Raw genomic sequence first — 24,931 nt, forward strand, 5'->3', positions numbered from 1 at the left:
GCTGTGTGACTGCCCCGGCCCCTGGGCTGAGTGACAGCGCCCTGGCCCAGTCCCAGCTCCGCAGCATTCCCGGGCCAGAACCTGAGGGGGCGTGGAGATCAGACCAATGAAAGTATCCGGACTGGGCTTTTCTAATGCCCTTTATAAGGAAGGGCTGAGGAATACACTCTCTCTGTTGCCAGGGGAAGATCTGGGTGAGTGGTGTCTTTGTCTCCTGCCCACTTTCCGCCCTGAGTCAGTGCAGCAGGTGTCCAGCAGCCTTTGGAAGGTTCTGGAAGGCTCTCTGCAGTGCTGGCAGTTGCTGCTGCATTTGGAGGCTGCACTTGCAGCCCGGTGCCTGCGTTCTGGCTGTGACGGTAACTAAACCTCAGCCCCTTGCTCCGTTCCCCCAGCCCACCCTGGCTGTACCCGGGCTTGGCCCCAAACACGGCCCCATGGGCACCGCTGTGGGGTGGGAGCTGATGGGAAAACTGAGGGAGCTACACAGCAGGGCCTGGAGCCAGCAGGAAACCCATGGAGAGAGCCTTGCTGGCTCGGGAGGGCCCTGTGCCCCCCACTCGCAGAGCCTGGGAATTGTCACCATGTGCATGGCCTCTGCTCAGGTTACTGCTGGGCCTTCGCTTTTGGCCACCATCAGAGGCAGGCACTGGGCTAGAAGGACACCTTGCATGTGCATGATACATTTTTATCAAAAATAAGGAAATGTGAAATACGAATTTTACTCATTTAATTGTAAGACTCTTTGTTGTCTTCATCTCTGGTGAAGATAGGGCAATGGTGAGCCACAGTCATAAAAATGAGATTGTGAGACCATTTCAGATGGAAAAGATTTATATCCATGAAATCGAAGTAATAGGGAAATCTGTACTGCTCAGCTCCTAAGTGTGAAATCCTACTTGGCAGGCTGCATGTTTTAAGGTGGAAGAAAAACAGAAGGATTTCTTTCAGTTTTTTTTTGTGGTTTTTTTTTTTTTTTTTTTTTTTTTTTTTTTTTTTTTTTTTTTTTTTGGTGTGTGTGTAAATAAGGACATTTTAAGGCATGTAAATATAGTAATTCTTTTTTCAGTTTTATTGGGAACCCTGAGACCCATGACACAAGGGTTAATGTCTTAAACTCAAGGACTGACAAAATGACACAACCAAGGTCACTACTGTACATTAAGAGGTGCACTGTAAGGTACAGCACATTAATCATCAAAGTTGGAGACTACTAGATGAGCTCCATCACTACATCAGTCAGTTCAGAGCTTTCACAGTTAAGCTACGACTTCTGAGAATCAGAGACTTCCTCTTCTGCAGTGATATTTACCTCTTTTTGGCTGGTTTCACAATTAACCAGGATTTTCTAGCTCAAAAATATAAACCCTTTTATTTCTTTCCTTTTTTTTTTGAATTTTAATTTAATTGCTGTGTCTCTAGGTTTCTGAAACTTTCCATTTTTTAAGATGCTAAGAGACTTTCTAGATCAGAAGATTGGCCCCAGCTTTATCACACTGCAGTGCTGGATGTAGTAAAAACATCAGAAATGAAAAAGCAGAACAAAAAAACCCCCACTCATCAGATAAAGTAAAGGAATTGATTTAGAGTCTGCTTCTACAGAAGGCCTCACTCCTCCTATGTAGAATTGATTATTCAAATAACTTGCTGATATAATTATTTCTAATTATTCTTGATTAGAGTCCTGGAATTGAGTAATTACATCTTGATGAATGCATCATAAATGCAGGAGATACGGCCTAGACAAGGATGAAATGTCATTTTATTTTTCAGTTTATTCATTTTTGCTAGATAAAAGGACTCAGAAAATTTAATTTTCATGATCCTGAACAGAAGCTCACTGACCTTGCCTTTATTACATTTCTTTTTGTAAGTTAAGCTGTAGAACCTCTTCTGTTATGGAGGTGAAACTCACTGTGATTTTTCATGTTTAGGAAGGCTAAAAAACACCTTAGAGTTGTGCGATTGACATGCAAATAACATGAGTGTGTATGTTTCCTTTCTACAAAATCAAGTCTGTAGTGATGAGTACATTATTCCTAGGAGAATATAACCACTGGAGAAGCAGCAGTTAATTCAAAATAATTTGTTGATTTCTCTCAAATTTACAAAGAATACAAATTTAAATTTCATGTTTCCTTCTCCTGTTCATTCAACTATGCTTTTATTATTGTTTAGCATTTTACAATTTTACTGGTGCTTAGAAGATTGTAATATATATCAGATAAACATCTGAACTTGTTTTTTAAATTTTTTTTTACATCTTTATTAAAAGCTATGACAAAGCTACTGGGTCTGAATCTGCTACAGCAGAGAGTAGTGTAGGCTGGGGTTGGCTGCTGTTGTCAAAGCATTCTGCGAGCAAAGTACAGAACTGATTGTAAAGGCCTTTGGTTCAGACCATTTTTATTAAAAATGTGCATTGATTTCAATGGTGTTGTGTCTAAGAAGATTGTATCTTCTGTCATGAGAGAGTGCTATATCTAAACAAAATAGATCCTGTCCACCAGCAGCTTGCAGTATTGGGTAAATTCCTATGGAAGCAAGCAGAAACTCACTGCCAGCTTGAGACTGGAAGTATCTGACAGCAAATTGCTATTGCAGAAAAATTCTACTGGCTAGATGAGCTGTAGTTAATACTTAACATGACATGTTTCTGTTTCTTGATTTTCTTTGAGGTCATGAAGAAAAATCTGTGTGCATTTGCAAACATGTAATCACATGCTAATTTCTGTCCACTTTTATTGTAAGCCTGCCAGGCTGCACAAGTGAAGCCCTCAGGAAAGAGGTGAAAATAGATGAGACCCGCTGAAACTCCTTTTGCGTTCTCTTTCCTGCAGAAAGAGTACAACGTGTACAACTGCCCCTTCACAAAAGCTTATCTGTCTAAGCAGGACCCATTGAGTCAAACCACAGCGCTCATTAGGAGGTGGGTACCAGGGCCACGTCTGCCCTGCTGGGAGAGGATCAGCAAATGAGCAGCGAGGAAGAGTCGGCATGCTAGGAAACAGTGTCATGTCCTCTGCTGGCAGAGGAAGGTTCTCACCCGATTTTGAGGCTCAAAGTAATGAAAACTTGGCTGCAAAGCATTCTCTGCAAAGAGGTTTCTCACTAAGTCATGCTAACCAAGAAGACAAAGTACCTGCTTCTGAAATCTTTGATCCTCTTGAAGTTACTGAAGAGCCTCAGGTACAGATTTTAAAACATCATCTAGAGATACCACATCAAGCCAAAGTCACATCAATACCACTATCTTTTTTCCCATCTGAACTACAGCAACTCCTTGTAGCTGCAGCGAGAAGGGTCTCTGAAGCAAGGCAAGCTACAGAAACACAATCTGTAATTTACATATGGCCAGTAACAGAGATGCAAAAGAGTTCTATATCCATCTGTTACAATTTTATGAAGTCTTTAACACCAAGCAGCCCAGACTTAACAAGACACTGTTCTAGTCCTGATGTAACTGAAGATGAGACATGTTCCCAAATAACCCCAGTGAAAGAGCTTGTGCAAGAAGAGCCAGATGGAGAGTCAGTAAGATTCTATCCTCTTATTTTAAAGTCATCTAACAGTGCTGTTTCAGAAATTTTAATGTCACTCACCAATATCAAGAATAAGGATTGTATGTTAACACTTTCATCTGTTAGTCCTATTGGAGAAGAACCAGAAATTCCTCTCTTTAAGGGAAATGCTCTAATGATCTATAATGATCAAGTCTATGTTCTACATGTAATGAGGCATGAAGACCTGGCAGCAGAAATGAAAATATCTGGCCACCATATGTTGTTTATGAAGACTGTAATTTGCCTCATTATATGTTGTTCTGTCCATAAACTAACATTCCAAGATTCACATCCACTGCTGTTGAGAGAAGATGCTGTGAAACAGAACATCAAATGTCTTACAGCCTGTGCTACCCCCACAGCCCAAAAGAAAACATCAAATGAAATGCATTTCTCTTCACACAAGAGGACTACAATCTCTCATCCCGAGAACTGCTCCCATCTTGCTGGGAAAAGGCAGCAGGTGGCAACCCATGATGATCAGGTGAGCATCTGTGCAAGAACAGTAAATTGCTCTCCTGCTAGACACAGCTGAATGCAAAGTGCAGTATTCAGAGTAGTGGTAACAGGCTGTGCAAGATGAGTGACCTGGTTTTTTTTTTTCAGTTTTTCTGGGGAAGTTAAACAGAAGTTGAGCAGATACCATCACTGTAGAGGAAATCAAATTAAGGCTTGCAGGCCTTAATGTTTTAAAAAAACATTCACTTTACTGTTTTAAAAATTATAATTACATAATACTGAGAAAAAAATACGTCTTGAGTTATACCAAGATTTTTCTAATATTTGAACAGAACAAAAGCATTATGATCCATTGCTATTTAGAGAAGAGTAGGGCAAAATTTAATATAATAGCAAGATATTTCCCAAGGGAGAAGGTTGGGTTTCTGAAAACAGGTGATGAGTGCCATCCTGATCATTTTTTAAGGTAACAACAGAAGAATAGAGAGGGACTGGCATGCAAGATCCCTCCTGAATTAAATTCTTCTTGCAAAGCCACATGCCCAAGGTATGCAACACTGTAGAAAAAAGCTGTGAAAATAAACTGGGGTGGGAAGAAAATGACTACTCAACACTCACTTCCTGACAGTCAAGTTCTACTCTTTCCCATTTCAGTTCCTCAGGAAGACTACATTCTCATCCAAAGAAGACTTTCAAAAAAGAAATTATGAAGAAGCATGTCAAGATGAAGACAAGGAAATAAGAAAGAAATTTGGTCTTGTTAAAGGTCTAAGAGTTGTTCTCAACAGGCTAAGTGCCTCTGAGCTTAGGAAGTTGACTGCCAAACCTTCTGCACTTAAAAAGAAAAGTAACCACTATGACAGAGAACTGTGGGAAGTGCCATACATACATAGCTCTCTGTAGACAAACATGGAGTATACTTCACCTTGAAGTAGTCATTACATAGCATTAGTATAAATTTCAAAATTTCTGAGCATTTAACCCCAAAACATAAAACATTTTCTGTTAGAGAACTTCACCACAGCTACTTCTAAAATGTCAGGATCTAGTGCTTCCCCCCTCCCCCCTCCCCTGAGTACTTTCTCCAAAAACTGCAGATAAAATGCCAGCTACTGCTGAAGTCTTTTCTGACTCTGCCTTCTCGTTGGCACTCATACAGCTGCAATGGAAAGTAGAAAAAGTGCCTGCTGACCTCTTACTGACAGCAGCGGTCTGCAGGCTGTCTGTGCCAACCTGTGTCTTGTAGGCAGGAGCAGGAAGCTCTTCCTACCTGTGCTGGGCTCCTTCTGGTTTGAGCATTGCTCTTCATTTCAAGTGAAGGTGCCAGAAGCACAAGCCACATGTTCGTAGTCGTTGACCTGCTTTTGAGAAAGTCTTCCCCTATGGCTTTGCTTAGAAGTATTATTTGGCAGTTTTGCCTGGTATCATCAGAGCCTCTGGGAATGGGTGTTTGTTTTCTCTAATCCCTGACATTTTTGAACTCTCAGTTCAGATTGACCTTTTGTGTCCATTTTGTATTTTTCTACAACAAAGCTCTTAAGATTTTTTTTAGCACGTAGACTGGGCATATATTTCCAGAATCCTCTATCTTTTCAGTATACCTTTTTTCAAGTTGTTACTGATAAATTGATGATCAATAATAAATCAGCATTTCTCCTCAATCTGCTTATTATCTCATATCCAGCACTAACCTTCCATTTCCTGTCAACTGGATTTTAAGCCATCATCATCCAGCGTTTCCAAGATCTTTGAGAGTGGTCTGTTTTTATTGTCTCTGAAGGAAGCATCATTGGTGTACTCTCAGCATTCATGACAATATACTATGTCTTCTTGTGGAATATTTTGAGGTCAGGTAGAGCAAAACTCTCAAAAGAATATATTAAAAAAACACAGGTACAACTCCTGGATTAAGGTGTTTTTTTTTTTTCTCCTTTGTACCAGTACTTAAATGAAAGAAATAAAATGAGTATTGGCTGTCATTTCTCCTAAAATTTCCTTTCCAGTAAATATGCCAAGGCAGACCCTTAGGATAATCAAATTTTCATGGTGTTTCTCCATTTATACATGTTATAATTTCTCAGCATGTGTTCCAGAAATCAAATAAGATCAAATACCTTGCAAAATATTTCATTTTTGGCTGTTTTATACAAATGCTTCCACTTGCTGGACTGCTATTGAGAAGTTTCAGTTACACCAGTGTTATTAATAGTTCTCATTAACCTGAATTGTTATTGTGACTGCTTTTCAATATTTTCTGCTGCCATGTCTTTTCCTTTGCAGATTACATTCATTTTATTACATTCTGTCATTTCGCAGAACACAGACTGTGTTCTTTGCATGTAGAATCAATCAAGTAATAAAAAGATGCTACATCTTCTTTAAGTTGTTGCTCCTCATTTGTATCTTCCTCTGGTTTCTTTCGTGAAAATTGAGCTAATGTAGAGGTTGTGACCGTGGAATTAACCTACATTTGTTGAGTCTTGATGGAGGACCTTTCAAATCCAAGTGGCCCTGGCTAAAGGGGGGCCTGTAGAAAATGTTTTATTTTACATGCAAGACATGATTTACAAGAATAATAATAGCTATTATCAAAGAAACTGGAATATCCAGGGAAAAAAAAGCATCATATACCAAGATGGAATGAAAAGGAAGAATAATTGGTGAATATATAACACATCTATTATTCAATACATAAACAATATTTAGTGTTCAAAGAGTGAAGAGGTTGATGGAGCAAGAGAAGAGTGTAAGTATGTTACTTCCTGAGGGCAAGAGAATGACAAATCCCAAAAGACTGGAATGTGGAGATTGGGAGGTAAGAATTACAAGGTATTGCAAACAGCACATACGAATGACAATTCAGAAATGACAATGCAACACAGAACCAATGCCTAAATTATTTACCTGATTTTGGTATTCCATGTGATTATTAATTCTAGTGGATGGTAGTGTGCTTCATCAAAATCCTTCAGCTCAGTCCCGTTACCAAAACACACAGGAGTACATACCTTTGTTGGGAGCTCTAATAAGCATCCTGATGGAAGAGTCCCTCATTTTCAATCACATGATGATAAAGTTGCTGAACTTATAAATCATTCCAGCTTCTGAGTTCCCCCTTTTGGCCAAGGGCCAAGCTGCCTCCACCTTCTACAGTTCCTCCTCCCCTGCTGTGTGGAAGGCCGCTGTCCTCTCCCATAAGAGCCAGCCTCACCACTTTGCAGGAGCCTCCTCCTGCTCTAAGAATGACAGCTATAAATGTGGGGAAAACAGGTAAAAATCTATTGCCTGTGTTACATGTCATGTGAGAAGGACATTTAACCTTTGCTTCTGGCCTACATATTTTATAGAGTTATAACTATAAATTTGATTTAAAAACCAATCTAGACTTTGACAGACTAAATTCCCTTCCAACTACAGTATTCAAGTTGTTTCTGGAACTATATGTAACACCATCTGTTAAAATCTGATTTACCCAGTTATTTAGAGAGAAACCGTGTTAGGAAACACATTAGGACCTTAAATGTAGGTAATTCCCTCCTGTGCTTCTCATTAAATCAATCATTGTAATCTCCTACCTTTATATATTTCCTTTGTGTGCAGAAACTCCAAAATCAAGAAGCACAAGTGTCCCGAGTTTAGATAAGAGGATGAAGTAATCCACATTAGAACAGAGGACAGCCAGGAAAGGGGGTTTCCTGCTAACTGGAAACTTCATTTTTTTTCAGAATTTGGTTTCAGTCTGAATTAGATGAAATCTTTTTATTCTTTCCAGGCAGCAGGAAGCTGCTCAGACACTGGAATGGCTCAGCTAAGCTCCCTCTATTACCAACAGCCAAGCCAGATATCAGCATCAATGAAGGCTGGGGCTTCCCAGGCTCCCTGACTCCTTGGCCTGTCTGCCTGGCTGTGGGGTTACTTCAGGATTCTGGACATTCAGCAAAGGTTCACCAAGTGCAAGAAATTTTAGATTCTAAAAGATGGACTCTATCAAATAAATTTTTTTTCCATGAGGAAACTTTAAACTTAATCTTTTCATCTGGAAGCTCTGTGTAAGGCACCAATTTTCACAACACAGAGGAGAAAGGCAGTGGGTACAGAACCATTTGTGCAGTCGTGATAGCACCAAGAATAATGGCAACTGAAGTTTCAATTTATGGGAACTCCCACAACATACTTGAGTGTCAGGAATCTTTTTCTGGTCTCTCTTCAACAGGGATTTTTTGAGAGTGGCTGAGATTCAGCTGGCTGCACTCCAAAACCACTGTCCCATATGAGACAAAGTGCCCAAAGACATCTTACTGTTTCTTTTGCCTCTTACAAACACAACAAAATTCTCCACTGCTGAGGGTGAAAACCATGGCAAGATGTTCCTTTTGTACAGGGTATGTTTTGCATCCAGCACGAAAGGGTCTTTAGCACTCAGCTGACACTAACAAGAAGAAAACACAAGTAATACCTCCCCCCATGAGTTAAAACCATTATCAACATATATAATTCTGTAACAGGTGGTTATTCAGCTGAATTATTTTGGAGATATAAGGGATTTTTTTGTTTAATTAGCAGTCCAGCTCTGGGGTAAGAGTATTACTCATAGGCATGAGATTGAGGTCTAGCAGATTGCCGACTATGAAGACAGGGAAAATTTAAGGTATTTGTAGTCTTGACAGAGGTACTCAGAAATCTTACAAGATGATACTTGTAGTACTTGTAGATTTCCCAGTGCATTCCAGAAAGGGACAGCTACCCTACTGGGCAATTATCCTAAATAAACCATACCTGAACCTTGGGCTGCAATACATACATCCAGGATTGCTTGAACTTGCATCTGATATTCGGTATTGTGCAAAAAATGTTCTGTGTCTCTTAAAGACCTTCATATAGGAAGACCTCTTACACCCCTTCTTTTCTGGTAGAAAAAAATATTACTCAATGCATGCTTGAAGCCCAAATCATTCTGGAACACACTCACATTTTGTTCATATCTTTCTGGAAGTTCAATGACCCCAGGGAATAAACTCCCAGCCTCTAAATGATTTTCTGCCTATGAGGCAAACACAAATGTCCCCCGTAGGTTTGCACAGAGCCAGAGGCTGATGGAAGTTTTTTGAGTTTTCATTACAGTCTGTTGCAGTGTGGTTAAAGTAAGAAAACATCTTATATGAAAAATTCTACCTTCTCCCTCTGCAGACTTGCTTCTCATGAGCCTGACTCAGTGCTGATTGTGGAAACCTCAACCTCCCATCTTCTTTTTTTTTTTTTAAATAACCCTGAAAGGCCAATCAAACAGTATGCAAAACTCTTATAACTTGGACACTCAAATTTAGAAAACAGGAACAACAACTTGTACCTAAATCAACAGTCTTATCTGGAAGATAAAGAGCAGGGCAAGCTTCATAAACGCAGGTCACTTCTTGTCGCTTACTTTGATCATCCAGGCTAAAAAATATTTGGTTTCAACGGCTATTTCTGAGAATAAAATCAGTGTTTTGTTTTCACACTGCAGGAACATTTACAAAGATGAATAGTATGTCAGACTGGGTGAACAAAGGATGATTGTCCTTTCCTTAAGTACCAGAATGAAGGGTCATTGGATTCAACTACTACCAACCAGAAGGTTCAGAACAAACAAGTGGATGTGGTTCCTCATGCCACGTGTAGATAAGTTGTAGCAATCAATGCTAGCATGCTTTTGTAAATACTTAAGTTTATACCAGCATAATTAAAAATGCTACTGGACAGAGCCATTGAAAGATGTTTGAGGGTATAAACTGCTGTCCCTGGCTCGGGAAATTATTGCACTTCAAATGGCAGAGGTATAATTTCATGTTCTCATATGCTCCCTTAGACATATTAGTAATGTTAGGACAAAAATGTTTGGGTGAGACCCAAGGTCCATTTAGCCCCATAATGTGTTCGCAGCTGTGGTTGGTAGTGAAGGCATGGTTCAAAGGCAGTGCTGGCTGCAGGTGGCCACTGATACTGGCTGCAGCCACAGACTGGAAGGCAACTGGACTGAGATGTCGGTGACGCTGCATGAAGATCATTGCTGCCATCAACAAGAGACCTAAAGCAGAGGAGGGAGAGAGACACCAACATGGCATCTGCACTGAAGGGACTGTAGGTCAGCCAGGAGACACACTGGTGTGTGCAATTTACACAGTTCTCAGAAACACAAAAAATAACAGATGGTCAACTTTCACCTTGATGAATTTTGCTCTTGCATCATTACTAGGTGTCTGAACAGATTTCAGTCTTCTTGAATTTATTCATTATTTAAAGCAATCAGACAAAAATCACGTAGTCCATAATGTAAAATACATGCATATAAGTCATAACATGAAACTGTAGCTTTTAATGGAGAAATTAACTTCTCAAGGTCATTCTTCTAGAGAGAATATTCATAGGATATCCCCAATTCTAAGCACAGTAAATAGTAATATCCACTTCTTTCTCTTTGGATTTCAAGACATTAAGCATATTCCAAAAGAAAACAAAGTAGTACTGTGCTAATCACTGCACTAAGTGCGAATGAGAAATTTGGCACCTCTTTTTTGTAGATATTGTTGAAAATCCCATCAGAAGTGAAAGAGGCTCCAAAGGCACCCAGGTTGACAGCGACACAGCGAAGAAGTTAATCCAGAGTCTCAGAGTTCAGTTTTCACATAAGGCAAACCCTTCTTGTAGTAGTTCTTCACTGGTAGACAAAAGTATCATTTTCTAAGGATCACTGCCTGGTGCCAGAATGGGGTAGCCAGCTCACAGTGGGCTGGAACTGGCCCAGGCTAGTTTCCTGTACTTGCAGTTACAGAAAACTAAAGAAACAAAAGAGCCATACAAAAGTAGCAAGATGGCCAGGTCGATGGAGTGTAGTGGTAAGAATATCTTCGCCAGTTACCAAAGTGCACTGCATTGGAGGTTGTGTTGGCCCAAGAGAGGGAATGCAGTTTCATGTATTGGTATCCTCACCAGTGGGACTTAATGTGCATAGGACATGGATCCTGCTCCTGTTCAGGTAAAAACAAACTTCAAAAGATGTTCTACTTGAACAAAATCTCTCCTAAAAAGAGATTTAAGTACTTGTGGAATAAGAGGAATCAGTCTGGGCAGTTGGCTGACTAGTTTTTCTTCTGTGAGTCCAGCGCAAGTAATTCTTGATTAGCAATTCTCTCACCCCACTTCCTCTTTCTGACATTACCATGCTGGACACTAACTCACCAGTCTGGAGATGTATGCTACAGAGTCAAAATGTCTACTCACCTTCAGGCAGTTTGTCACCATCTGTCACCAAGCCCATTTCTGAGACAACTGCAGAAAGGTAGATCAGAAAGTAGATTTAAAACCACATTGCACATGGGAAAAAATGCTATCCAGGAAACCTTTTTACAAGTCTAAATTTGTAGTGGTGTGTTTTTTGTTTTATTAGTATGCTTACTGTTTGATTTGTAATTTTGTAATTTCCTTATGCTGTCCTTTTTGTCCCTGCCCTTTCCCCAGAACTTTCCTCACTCCTCCTTTCATTAAATGTCAATCTTTCCCCTAACCTGCCTTCCCTCGAGAAACTTCCCTGCCAATTTTGTATTTCTCCAAACTGTATTAGTTCACTGAAGCTGTTCTCCTCCCTTGAAATTCTTTATTGGTTTATACATTCCCTGCCTTGTTTTTCACTCCCAATTCTCCTGATTAGTTAAAGATTGTATCCTCCCTTGAGACCTCCCCTGGTATATAAGCTGTTGTTTGCCCCCAGTTCAGTGTCCTGGGACGCTGAGGAGGAGAAGTTTTGCCATCGAATAAAGGTACCCAGTTCCACCCCAGGACCCGAGGTGATGCTCTTTTGTTTCCACGCTGAATATCCACTGGTAGCGGAGATTTTGCGGGCTTGGAAGGGGGCTGTCACACCCCTGTCACCATCTAGCTAGGATTTGTGACATAAATTATAAATCATGCCTTGGAAGAATTTTTATTTTGGAGAAATGTTTGGTGAGATGCTGCATTTGACCACAGACAGCTGAGCTGTTTAATCATTTAGTATCATTCACTTCCATAGCAACTTATTTAATCCACTGTGTGTATCTGACTTCATATCGTCAGTGGAAAAGAAGAAATAACATACACATATATATAAATAGATATACCTATCTATCTATCTATATATACATATGTGTGTATAAGTATGTTCTTAGAATTATGTATAATAATACATATTTGTATTACAAGTATGCACACAAAAAATCTGCAACGTCTGATGTAATTAGAGCTTCTCATCTTACAATAAAGAAAATACAAGAACAGAATTAACTCAGGTCACAGGGGATACTGAAATTTAAAGGGCAAGAAGAGTTCTTATGTTAATAAAACATTTATTTTCAGATTTTGCACTTAAAAATTGCATGGAGTTAATGCTACATAAGGGATGGGGACAAGAGTCAGTCTGAGTAATTTGGTTTGATTTTCCGCAGTAAAAAGTGATGGAAACAAATGCCTCAGCTGTTGCAGAGCTAACTTGGGGTCCCAGTAAGCTCTTAGTGACACATGGAAATACACTTCAGTATTTATATTTCAAGATAAAATTCAACATAATTTAGTGTAGCAAGACACTGATGGATGTAAGAAAGCCAGTATATGAAGAACTAATGGAAAAAGGAAAAGCTGTTTGAAGGAGAGAATATTATAAACTCAGAAAAGCACATGATTAAATATTTAAGGATGTATTGAAACAGAATGACAGGGTCAACTCTTGATTTGCTGTCTAAAAGCTTAATGTGTCCTTCTGCAGTCTGATCACAGCCTTTTTGGAGTTGCTTGGTTTGAATGAAAACCCCCAGCCTGCAAGCAGAGACAGTTTCAGACATGAACACATACTGCTGAGCCCAAGAGGCTTAGGTAGCAGCATAAAATATCCCTCATGCTGGTGCAAACAGCCAAGTGTGCATGTGAGGGGAGAGGATTTCCATTTGTCAGGCGGGTCCATGGACCTAACACTTGTTCACAACAACTTGTGGGCAACTCCAGTGGCTCCCTCTGGACCATTATTTTCTAAGTGTGCTTCAACCTTGTGTTTGAGAGGTCCTCTTTAAAACTAGAGGAAAATTTACACTTGGTGCTTGTCCTCTATTAAAAAGGATGATACTTGGGCACAGTAGAAACTAAAGTGACATTATCCTGTGTATTTGCTCCAAAGGTCTTCATCACAGACAAACTGATATGAGATATTGACAAAATGAAGGATCCATATCAGAAACGTAGCACTGAGTGACCCAGATACCAATACTCTGAGTCATTTGATTCTTCTGTATGGGCTCCCTGAGGTTACCAACAGAGGCCATTCAATATTCCACAATTGCCAACTACCACATCTACCCTGTTTATCTATGTCTTTTTATAGGATGAGACTTTCATCTGATCTCAGATCTGCTTTACCTAGTCTTTAATTTAAAACATGGAAAAAAAATCTTCTTCAGCAGTATTTCCCACACAGGATTCTTATTGTTCTGAGAGTCTCCCTTCCAAACATTGAGGTGTCAGGGCAAAGGCCATTATCCGGTGCTGACAGCCACGGTATGGCCAGAGTCACCAACAGTAACAATTGCAGATCTATTCCTGACCTCAGCTCTTGTCGACTGCCCTGTGAAACTGGCATTGCATGGCTTCTCAAAATACTGTTCGAAAGAGGATAGGGAACCTGAAAGCATACAGGTAGTGAAAGTCACCTGCTTTCCAAACACAAGAGTTCCTCTCTCCCTCTCTCCATACACAGCACCTAAGAAAACAGGGCTCTGGACCTCATCATCCCCAGTTACACTCCTGAAGCAGACAGTTTTGAGGATCTGCTAATGTACACGTTTGGGCTGCGATTTGCAGTAATCCCATATCAATCCATAGCACTTGTCAGCATTTTTATATCCAATAAATTGCTCGCATTTCTCCAGAGCCTCGTTCATAGCACATGAGTATAAGCTGAGCTCTGCAATGCATTTGTTATGCAGCCAAGTATGTGATATGGCTCAGGGACTTGGCCAGCCTCCCAGGACTTGTTTAAGATCACAGAAGTAGAGTAGGTGGCTCAATAGAGCCACCAATAATAGTTATCTGGGGGTCCCTCTTCAAAAATAGCTGAGCAACATCCCTCTCTTTTGCACACATGAATCTTGGCATTTTTCCTAACAACTTAAAAAATTTCCTAAAAACAGATTTCTGAAACCAAGTAACAGTCTTGACACTGTAGAGAAGGAATCTAAACTTTGCTTTATACTTAGACTTTTTTTTTCTATAGTGTTTGGGTTTGGACCTGTCTAAGCCTTAGACATTCCTGCTGAAATAATTTAAAAGGGACTTCAAGTCCTGAGAGCCACAGTTTCTGAGTACCTAAATGGGGGTACCATAAGAGTCCAGCTTTTCATCAAGGACAGAAAAATTTCCCAGTAGGGATCAGGCCTCTTACACATCCACCTGAGAAAAGAGGTATCCAAGGAGTCCCAGTCACTCCTGGACACTCTGGCACTGCTCTCCTGATGAGGCTTTCAACGCTGACAGAGAGCTTGACTCTCCTGACCCTTTTGTCAGAAGGAACAAACAACAAAGCTGCCAGCTTCACAGTGACATGTTGAAGCTATTTTTAAAACCCTCTACTGTCTGTCAGTTATAACACCCTTTTTGGAAGCTAAAATAGAAACCAGTTTCCAGTATGTACAAACCAAAACCCAACGTATACTTTTGGCATTGTCTGACACATTCTTGTGAGCCTCAACAGGGAGGCCAGAAAAAGTCTGGACATAAAGCCAAAGAATCCTATCTGAAAAGAATTGAACTACACTGGACAAAATACTTTAAAGCCCTATGTGGAAGAAAAAACACTTCAAAAATATTATGATCATATTTGGACAAAGAGTAAGTTTTATATCTGTATTTGCAGAGTAAGTGATGCTGTTACTTCTCACCAAGGCGCCAGCACCATGATCTGTACTCATAGTAGGAGCATTACTAAAACCAGCAAACCAGAGTGCAATTGTTCTACCAAGTCAAACAGCAGACACAACAAGATAAGAAAGAAATTGTGTCCCATAATTCCTTTCCACAAGAAGAACACTGCTTTAGTTTCTCAAGGAGATGATCAAGGAAATTGCCTAGTAACAACATTAATTCTGTTTTTTTCTGTAGACAGAAAACATAATACATTGTATCTTATAAATGATAACAAGACAGCAGATGATAGGAAAGGAAGATCCAATAATGTTTTTCCCTTTTTAACATTTGCCTAGACCTTGAGTTCAGCAGCTGTAGGGCAAAAAGCCAGTGAATCACTGGTACAGCAGGAAACAGAAAGTCAAAGATGTACTTGCAGGGACCTTGACCAACAGGCTGCCAGCTCACAGCAGCTTTTCTCAAAAAGAGTCACTGATTTATTTTTGGCTTTATGTCTAGTCAGAATCACCATTTTGAGCAACCCTTGCTGAAAAATACTGAGACTTTAGGTCTCAAATTCTTGCAAAATTTAAAATGCTAAACCAGGAGCACTTACATGTGAAAGAACTTAAACACTACTGAGGATACACCACTAGAGCTCAGCTCTTTCAATATGGTTGAAAATTTAACTAATTAATATTAAGAGCGATTTAAAAAATCTTGAAATGAAAGATAAGAGTACTTGAGAAAAGTACAACTGGTACACTTGAATTCAAATACTAGCTTAAAGAAACTATTCCATCACAATGAGCTGAACACCAGGCATACAGGTAAAGAAAAGAGAATTATTGAGTCTAACTGAAGCTTCTTTTGCAAAAGAGGCATTTTAAGATCAAAAATCTCAAGCTCTGGTACAAAACAGTCATGTAATCTCTGGTTTAAAAGTAACATAAATAATTTCTAATCCTTGTGGCTACACCAAAAAATCATCAGTTATGATCTAGGTTCAATATAAAGGTTAAAAAATCAAGAGACAAAGAAAAAAAGCCAAAAGTACTTATAAACCCTAGCCAATCAACTGAGAAATACCACTGCTGACCTCTGAACTTACCTCAGCATTTTGAGACAAGTTTATAATCTGAGTCTTATTAGTGGAAATCAGAGATGCAGTACTAAGCATCCCCTTAAACATAATAATACTCCAGCTATCTTTTTTTGGTATAAAGACTTATGAATTCAGAAATTCAGTTACTGGCATACAATTACTTCAGGCTTATCCACATAAGGGGGCTTGCTTCTGTGTCACAGGGGATATATTCAGATTCAGAGCTGCAGAAGAGAAGAAGGAAGCGAAGGATTCCCCATCTGTAACTACCTGTGCTCAGGAAGCATGAAAATATTTAGGACAGCTCTTTTAAAATCCATTAAACCGGTTGGCTGAGCCTGACTGCTTGAGGGCTCTTCAAAACCTCCTAACTATTTTCACTTACAGCCTCATGGTTCACTTACAACCCTCACGGAAACATGTATTTAAGATAAGTATGTGTAATACTGTAGAACTCCACAGGCTTTCACAGTGGGACAAATAAGCCCTCATTTTGCCAGGTCACATTTTTCCCCTAAGAACATCATGCAGCAGTTTCTGCTCCCATTCAGTTAGGTTGCTTAAATAAATAAATCTCAGTCCCTCTAGCACTGTCTCATCCACATTTAAATTGTTAGCCTACAGACAACTTGACCCTTACCTCCACAGTAGCTCACAGATCCAGCTGAAAGCAGTGCAAGTCTCACAGCACTTGCAAAAAGCAGATGCCTGCTTTTGGCTATGCTGTTGAGTCCCTGGGACACATTGGAGTGTTTGAGAGCACTTGCAGAGCAGATCACTTCAATATGGAGACAGTGGATACATGAGAATTCAGCTACACAGCTGTAGACCTTGGGTTCAGGAAGAGGCTGTGAATGTGTCAATGAAACGGGACTAGATAAGATACGGAACTCTGAGTTTGCCCTTTAATGTTTGAGGACTGACAGGATGCCTGTAAGTGTTGGCTTTGGACATTCAAGCAGGTAGATATAGAATAACAATTCCCTTTTGTCCTTCCATTTCTGTATCAATAGGATCCTCGGAGTATTCCATTCTCTACACAAAATTACTCTATCAGTTCATTAATTATGTGCATGCAAGAAGTTCCAAGGGAAAGGTTGTAAGAAAGAATAGAGATACCAGATTTAGGTCTGAAACTGGATGGTTCATTGCAGAAGCAAATGTAGGTGCTATGCAGACACATTAGACATCCCATTCTCTCTACCTCCAGTAAATGTGACACATTTACATTATTAGGTAGCACATGATAACTAAAGCCTGGGGTTTTGCTCACTTCTAGCTCTCACAGACATTACACCCTTAACTGATCACCAGGCTTGCTGAGAATTCATCTTCTTTGGCTCACCTTCTTATCAGGTATTCACTTTCCTCTCCAGATGCTGCCACAGGAGTTTATGAACATGAAAAGAAACCACCTCTCCCTGACAGCAAGTTGCTGATACCTGAGTGGAGCCACACTTTTGTACTTCATCTGCAGTGAGAGGTGTCCCAGGAAGCAGAGCACTGGTGTAGCAGGTTCCCTCTTCTCTATGCAAAGTGGATCACAGATCTTTCTTCTGAATCTACTGGGAAGAAACCAGGGTTTGGAAGGGTGTGGAAGAACTGATAAACTCCTAAACAGCTTTGGAAAGCCCCATGCTTGACCACAGTTCCAAAGAAACACTCTGTGGTCTCCACACATCCTCCTGTCTCCTGCAGGCTTTGTTCCTGCACTGTCCATGCTGTTCCTTTGCCCTTCAAATTATTCCTCTTTTCCTTCATTTTCTCAAATACAACTCACCATCCTGAGTTATGGCACTATGTCAATTCTGTGGCACATGTACTCCTTCACTCAGGCTTCCTCAGTCTGTCACCTCTCCTCCACTCAAAGGACTTTAAGCTAGACCCAGCTACTCAAGCCAAACCCTGGGCTTACCTGCCCTCATGCAAAGATGAAATCATTCCAGCACAGGCTCAAGGCCCTTCGCAAAGTTCAGAGCTCTTGCTTATGAGTCCCTCAAACCCAAGTGTCTACTCTGCAAAATAAAATTTCTGCTGCCACGTGGGGGAGCTTGTGCTGTGGCTAATGCTCATCCAGATCAAGAAAGGGACAGCTCAGCAGCATTAAGGACTGCAGCCACTGGAAGCTGTGTTCTGGAGAGGCTGGTTGAAAAACCTGACACATGCATAAATAGTGCACACACACTTTAATAAAGATGTTCCTTTTCAAAATGATCCTGGGTGACAGCCATTGACTCTGCCATAGCTTGTAAACCGTAATTCGTAAAAATTTGCAAATTCCGGTTGCCCTTAGCCTGGTAAAATAATAGAATATAAATTGGAAAAGACATGTAAGATCCTCAAGTCCATCCATTAACTAGCTGTGTTAAATCCAACCCTAACCATCTCCCTAAGTGCCACATCAACTAGATGATGATCAGAATGACAGATTAAGTAAAATAAAAATTTATGTATTTTAAAGGGATAAGTAAAGCAAACAAGTAATGAGTATCAGTTCCAGACCCCACTGAGATGATTTATAAACACAACCACCAGACTGGAGTCAACTTTACCCCTTGCTGAGCCATGTTCTTCTGCAAAGCCATCTTGACAGCTGAAGTAAATGCAGGTGAACCAGCAATCCAAAAGGCAAGGAACCTGTCCAATCATATTTACCAAATAGATGGACTTGAAATCTGCTTGAAACCCCTTAAAATCACAACTGTGCCTCAGAGACAAAACCAGAGCTAAAACTCAGCTCTCAAGTCATTCAGAAAATAAGCAGTCTGGTAGCCTGAGGAGATGAAAAATGGCAGGTGTGGGTGGTTGGTTTTTTGAGTGGGGGTGAGTTTTTTTGGTTTGGTTTTTGGAGTTTTTTTGTGTACGTGGGGTAGGTTCTCTCGTTCTCTTTTAAAACCAAAGCAATCGTTCCAAAGTGGTTTGTCGCTATGAACACGGCTGGACTTGCGCAAAGGGAAGACAGCTGGGGGCAGCCCAGCCTTGAGCTGCGCCCCTGAACCACAGGGCGGGGTGGTCAAAGACCTCTCAGGAAGCACGGCACTGTCCGGCAGGAGGAACACCGGGCAGCGCGGCAACCCACAGGGCGGCAGGGAGCGGGGGACAGCCCGAGAGGCGGGCTCGGCACGGAGCCGTGGGACAGCCGGGAGAGGCGGGCTCGGCACGGAGCCGTGGGACAGCCGGGAGAAGCGGGCTCGGCAGCTGCGCGTCCCCCGTTGGCTGCGGCCGGGCGGTCCCGGTCCCGGTCCGGGCGAGGCGCGGCGGCGGCCCCGAGGCGGGAGGATGCGGGCGGCGCCCGGGGCGCAGGCGGACCGGCCCTTCAAGCTGAGGAAGAGTCTCGGTAAGGGCGCCGGGCGCGGAGGGCTGCGCGGGTCGGAGGGGCTGCGCGCAGCCGTAACGCTTCTCTTCTCTCCTCTGCCCCGCAGCCACCCGGCGGGAAGAAGTAGCAGGGATCCGAGCCAAGTTCCCGACAAAAATCCCGGTAAATATCTGGTTTGTTGTCGGAGGTTGTTGCTGCTGTTTAAGGAAAGAAGCCTGTGAGGGGAGGGAAGGGGACCTGTGTATTTTAGGTATTGCTAAGTGTGACTCTAATTAAAACAGGTAATTGTTGAGAGATACCATAAAGAAAAATACCTTCCTCTCTTGGACAAAACCAAGTTTCTGGTTCCCGAGGAGCTGACCATGGCACAGTTCATAACCATCATCAGGTGGGTAGTGGATACTTGTGGGTCGGAGCTGCACCTGGGCTTGGCTGCTGTGCTGCTGGGGATGTCTTGCGTCCTTTGGTGGGTAGGAGGACAAAGGTGTTAGTAATGTAATGGACTCCCTCTCTTGTGAGTGTTCGAAGACAATCAACAGATGTTTTCACAGGTGCACTTGAGGGGAAAAATGTGGTCTTTTTTGGGTTCATAGTCCTCTCCCTTCTTCCTAACTGTAGTGAAAAAAGACTGTATAAGACTTGTTCTGCTCTCTTCCTGCCTTATAGAATGGGTACTGGGGCTCTGTGATCTCATTCTGCTTATGACTGTCACTGCCTTGCTTTCTTACTGCACCTAGCTGAATTTGCTCAATTTGCTTAAATGACAGTGAAATGAAATGTGTTGCTAAATTGTTCTTTATGAAACATTACAGCAAAAAAGTCACACAAAATATTCAGTGGAATTTTCTGATAAAATGTGAAAGCTCTGTTTTTGAGCACATTTTTAAAGTATAAAAAAAGATCTTTCTAGATTGTAACTTCTGTAAAAGATGCTTTTGGCTCTTGGACAATTTAGATTGTAATCATTGCATGTAATGTCTCTGAAAAGGACTTATTTTTTGAAGGTACACTTTATAGCAAGCGTAACAGACTGGAGCTGGAATCCTTAACAAAATCTGCACTACAGAAGCTTTTGGTTTCTATTCACACTTTTCCCTGGGAACTCCAGGCCCATGCTCAGTAGCACCCTTGGTGTAACCGTGTAAGCCTTTTGTTAGAGCACAGGCCTTTGAGCTTCCATTTAACTTCTGCTGATGGAGACATTAAACCACATAATAACTTTATACAGCATTTCTCATACCTACTTCATGCAACTGCTCTGTTTAATGTATGTCATAGACTGAAGCTGAAACCATATTCATCTTGCTAATGTTTAATCCTCTTTTTCTCCTCTCTTTTTCAATTAGAAGCAGGATGGCTCTGACAGCTACACAAGCTTTCTACCTGTTGGTGAACAACAAAAGCCTAGCCAGTATGTCCTTGACAATGGCAGAAGTGTACAGGGACTACAAAGATGAAGATGGCTTTGTGTATATGACCTATGCTTCCCAAGAGATGTTTGGATGCTCATTACCTACTGCCCAAGGGAAAACTATGGACTGCTTTCAGAAAATCTAAGATTGGGTTCATATGCTGCAGCAAAGCAATTTGCTCTGAATCATACTTGTGACATGAACCTCGGAGATGCTCCTTCCAATTTGAGCTCTTGAGCTCTGTAGTGGGAGTTATGACCCAAAAGCTGGCAGGACCAGCTTAAGACAGAAATGGTGGTACACTTTCCCTAGGTAATAATTTGCATATATTTTTTTATATTTGAAGACACTATGGGTTAGGTTTTTTGTCTTTTGAACTGCACCTCCACTGCTTTGCAATATCAGTCTTTGTTGTGAAACTGATTTTTAAGGTTTCCTGAAAGCCTAAGTCTAAGAGAAAAATAAAGAACCTTTTAAGTATTGAGTTGAATGTTACTTTTAATCTGGGGAAAGATTGTAAAACTTTGTCTAGGAGAAGATCCTATCATAATTCTGGGAATTTGAGCTCAATGCCTTTTAAATGAAACACTGCTTACATAGCTACTCTGAATTTTTGAATGAAATACCAAAGTTTAAGTTGTGTTACCCATGAGCAAAACCATAGCTATGAAAGTTTCATTAAGGTAGATAATCTGGGCTGTGAGATTAAATAGGAGTGCCCAAGCAGTGTTAAGTTTAACACCTGAATAAACTCAGCTGTTACAGAAAACACTGTGATAAAGATAACTATTTGTTTAAATAAGCAACCTGATTGCTAGTCAGCATAACTGCAATGCAGATAGCAGGACTTGAAGGGTAATCAAGTTTCAAGAGTTATTTTCTTGCTGCTGAATTTTGCTAGCATGGTTACTCTAGATACTGTCACATCCATCCCCTACAGGCACCTGCTTGCCAGGTACCCTGAAGGACTTCAGTGAGCCTTCTCTCAACAACAGAGCCAAGTCATGTACCTTGTGATTAAGAGATATTCCAGTGTTTCTGTAAAACACTGAAAATATAAAAAATACCATGGAGTAAAATGTGGATTCATCTTAATATACAGGCTTGGTTCCTATAAGTATGTATTAAAGGAACACTTGACATGAGCCTTATTCTGAAATATAGCTCAAGCTGTCTTCCCTATATGTTAGGAATGCATTGGAAAGTTGGAAATACTCTGATCATACATGATCAACTAAAACCACCAGGTAATTTAAAAATCTGGTCTCAAGTTTGCATTTATTAATCAACCTCTGGCAGCCTCAGTTTAGGATTGGTCAAATTGTTACAATATGATGCAATTCTTCTGTTCAGTACTAAACTGCAGAATTATTAATGTAGGAATAACTAGACTGCAAAGAAAGAAGTGTTGACAGTATTTATGTTATGCATAAGGAAGGAATGTGTGTGTAAGCTTTTTGCAGTGGTTCTCTTGCATTAATAATGTCTTGAACATGAAGTTCTGAGCAGACCTGGGTATGAGCCTCTAAAGCAGGGGTTTTAGAGGAGTACCTGCTGTAGTGGAGGTGATGTTTGCCAACTCATGTTTCATGAGCTGAGGAACAAAGAAATCATTGAACTGGCCTGTGGAAAGGATAAGGCTATGTTGGTATAGGTTATAAAAACATGTGGGCTTTGGGATCCCAGAATCAGTTGCTTGGATATATGCTTGTAATGGAAACAGTTTCCATTGCAGAAATTGAATAGTCATTTGTCACCAGCCCTTCAGGGAAGCAGAGACACCTGCTTGGCAGGAGCACCACACAGAAATGCTGAACAGCTGTGGGAACCTTGGGGTGGGAGGAGGAAGGGGAGACTTTCTGTGTTCAAGCTCTCTTGCCAGTCTAGAATTGGGCTAATAGTTTGCTTCAATGGCTCCTCTGTCTTCTTGTCTTGTGGGACATTTGGTACACGAAGAGACAAGCACTACAGTTTCTTGGCTTAAACAGTTTTGTCTGACAGCCAACTTTCTCTGGTTTGTAATGTAGTGGCTGAGGTGTAAGTGTTGACCCCTCCAGCATTTAATAACATTAGGCTATGGTGTCTACAGGCTGAGTCACAGATCCAGCCAAAAAAGTTGCACAAGGAGAAGGTCAGTTGCAGGTAAAGAGCATCATTATAAACTTGTTTAAACTGGCCTGATGAGCTTAGAAAGAAGTCCTGTGAGCTGGGAAAGCATCATTGGGTAATGGTAATAGACTTGCTTTTCTATCAGTTGTTGAAGAAGTTAGGATATTAACTATCAAAGACAGTTTTCACAAAGTCTTAAAATAATAAACTAGGAGTTACATGCCCAAATAATTCTGTTGTCTTGCTTGTGGAATTGCCTTGGTATGATTAGAAGGTTTGAATTTAACCTATTCTCTCTTGAAGTGCAAAGAACAAGGATTAGAAAAGAAGCAAACAGAAAAACGTTGCTCTGACTGACATGTGCAACTGAGATAGCTGCAGCTACTTCCAATGCAGCTGCTGTTTGAAAAGCTAATATTTACTCAAGCAAATGCTTACTGATTAGAAACAGTTTTGTGGTTTTGTTTTTTTTTTTTTTTCAATGAAGGACACAATGCTGTGTTAAGCAGACTTTATACTTCTTTCCAGTGTGACACTAATGTAAAAAGAGACAGCAGAGGTGCCATTTGTTTTTAAAAGTTTTATCTTCATGATATGGACTTCTGTTCCTTAATATCAAAGATATCCACCAGAGAACAGAAAACATTCTGAGGATACTTCTGTTTCTTCCTTAGCCTACCAGCTCAATTGTAGAAGGTGCTCAGTGCTCTGGCTCCAAATACAAACCAAATCAACCTGAAGGATATGGAATATTAGAGTGGTATGAGGGCCTTACTGGAACAGCGATCCTTGAGGGCAGTATGTCCTACAGCCACCTACAACCTGTGCACAATGCTTTATGGAGTGCAAATTGACATTTGCTGCAAGGCAAACATGATAACCTCAGCCTGGGCTTTAGCACACAAAAGCAACATCAAGAGCTTTCCAAACTGTTTGGATTTAAAAACGACTCAATGTTATATTTTGGTAGAATAAATAAATGAATGGGAATACTAATCTTGTTCAAGGCAATAATGCTTGTGAACTTAGATGGGCTTTTTATTGTTTTTCCATGCTAACTATTGCCAGATGGTGGTAGTTTCAGGATTAAAATATTTTTGCATTTTACACACACTAAGTGACAGATGGTATCCTCTGCTTCAAATAAGTTGCATTGTTTAGGTAAAATCCAGTAAATTAAGAGGTAAAATGAGATAATAGGACAGAATATTTTACCCTCAGCATCAAATTGCCCTGCTATATTCTTCTTTCAAGACAGCCTGTAGAGAAAGCATAGGGAGAAAACAAAAAGACCGAAGCAGGACAGAAACATTTTTTTTGAAAACTAGTGCTTTAACTTATGCACTATGAAGTGGAAGGGAGGACAGTGGAAGAGTTGCTATGGAAAACCTTCAAGGGATCCCCGAGGGTGATTGAGAAATGTGATTTCATATGTTACAGTGCCAATATACAGAACTTGTAATGCATACACACCTCCCTTAAGAACCACTGTTCCAGAAATATTTTGAGACAAATCTCCTGAATCTTAAAATAGCTCCTTCTTTTCGTAGTTTTGAATCAACCTATAGGAGAGAGAGGAATTTAAAAAAAAAAGAACCAAAACCAGACATCTGCCTATAAATATGTGCTTAGTTTCTTTCGCTTTCCTAAGGTGCTTTGTTGTGTTAGCTCTACCCAGTTCTCTCCACTGATAATTTTGGATTGCTTCTTAGGAGTTTAAGTTAGCTACTACTTGTAACTGTACAGTCCACAACATGCAAGGGCATTTAGGATCTAAAATAAATAAGTCTGGCCCTAGTTGAAAGAGGCATGAGTATGAGTTTAATGAAATTAGTAATGCCCTTAAAGCTTCTTCCCAGAAAGTCATATCGCTCCCTGCCTCCTGTATTTCATGTGGTGCCTCTCTTGTGACTATAATGTTCCTATGGCACACAACTGTAGCAGTGGAGTCTGGGTGGGTTTTGAAGAACACAGGGCAAGTCTCAATGCCAGACTTCAAAAAGCAGCTCCGTCCTTTCCCCTGCAGTGGCAGACCCTCAGGAGGGAGGGAGTGTGCCTGCCTGGGTACACT

The 24,931-nt window shown here is 40.7% G+C and overlaps 1 protein-coding gene and 2 long non-coding RNA genes across 8 annotated transcripts; 2 read left to right on the plus strand and 1 right to left on the minus strand.

Moving 5' to 3' along the window:
• Positions 1-26: 26 nt before the first annotated feature.
• On the plus strand, positions 27-6,396 carry LOC135296839 (uncharacterized). 4 transcript variants are annotated; one of them, XR_010358856.1, is made up of 3 exons: positions 27-194; positions 2,749-4,044; positions 4,674-6,396. It is a non-coding gene; the product is annotated as an uncharacterized LOC135296839 (long non-coding RNA). The 4 variants fall into 4 exon arrangements; XR_010358859.1 differs by having other exon boundaries at positions 28-194; positions 2,838-4,044; XR_010358857.1 differs by lacking the exon at positions 27-194 and adding an exon at positions 222-356 and having other exon boundaries at positions 2,676-4,044.
• A 3,868-nt stretch (positions 6,397-10,264) lies between these two features.
• Positions 10,265-19,139, minus strand: LOC135296848 (uncharacterized). Of its 3 annotated transcripts, none has more exons than XR_010358876.1 (4): positions 17,939-19,139; positions 16,664-17,585; positions 11,277-11,324; positions 10,265-11,023 (listed from the first exon to the last, which is right to left on the minus strand). It is a non-coding gene; the product is annotated as an uncharacterized LOC135296848 (long non-coding RNA). The 3 variants fall into 3 exon arrangements; XR_010358875.1 differs by having other exon boundaries at positions 16,664-16,871; positions 17,466-19,139; XR_010358874.1 differs by having other exon boundaries at positions 16,664-19,139.
• Positions 19,140-19,268: 129 nt separating this feature from the next.
• Positions 19,269-21,231, plus strand: MAP1LC3C (microtubule associated protein 1 light chain 3 gamma). The gene is made up of 4 exons (XM_064413709.1): positions 19,269-19,360; positions 19,446-19,501; positions 19,621-19,727; positions 20,686-21,231. Exons 1-4 carry the CDS (start codon positions 19,303-19,305, stop codon positions 20,894-20,896), a joined length of 432 nt encoding a protein of 143 aa, XP_064269779.1. The 5' UTR covers positions 19,269-19,302; the 3' UTR covers positions 20,897-21,231.
• The last annotated feature ends 3,700 nt before the right edge of the window (positions 21,232-24,931 follow it).

Source organism: Passer domesticus, chromosome 3 (genome assembly GCF_036417665.1).
Source record: "Passer domesticus isolate bPasDom1 chromosome 3, bPasDom1.hap1, whole genome shotgun sequence".
Taxonomy (NCBI): Eukaryota; Metazoa; Chordata; class Aves; order Passeriformes; family Passeridae; genus Passer; species Passer domesticus.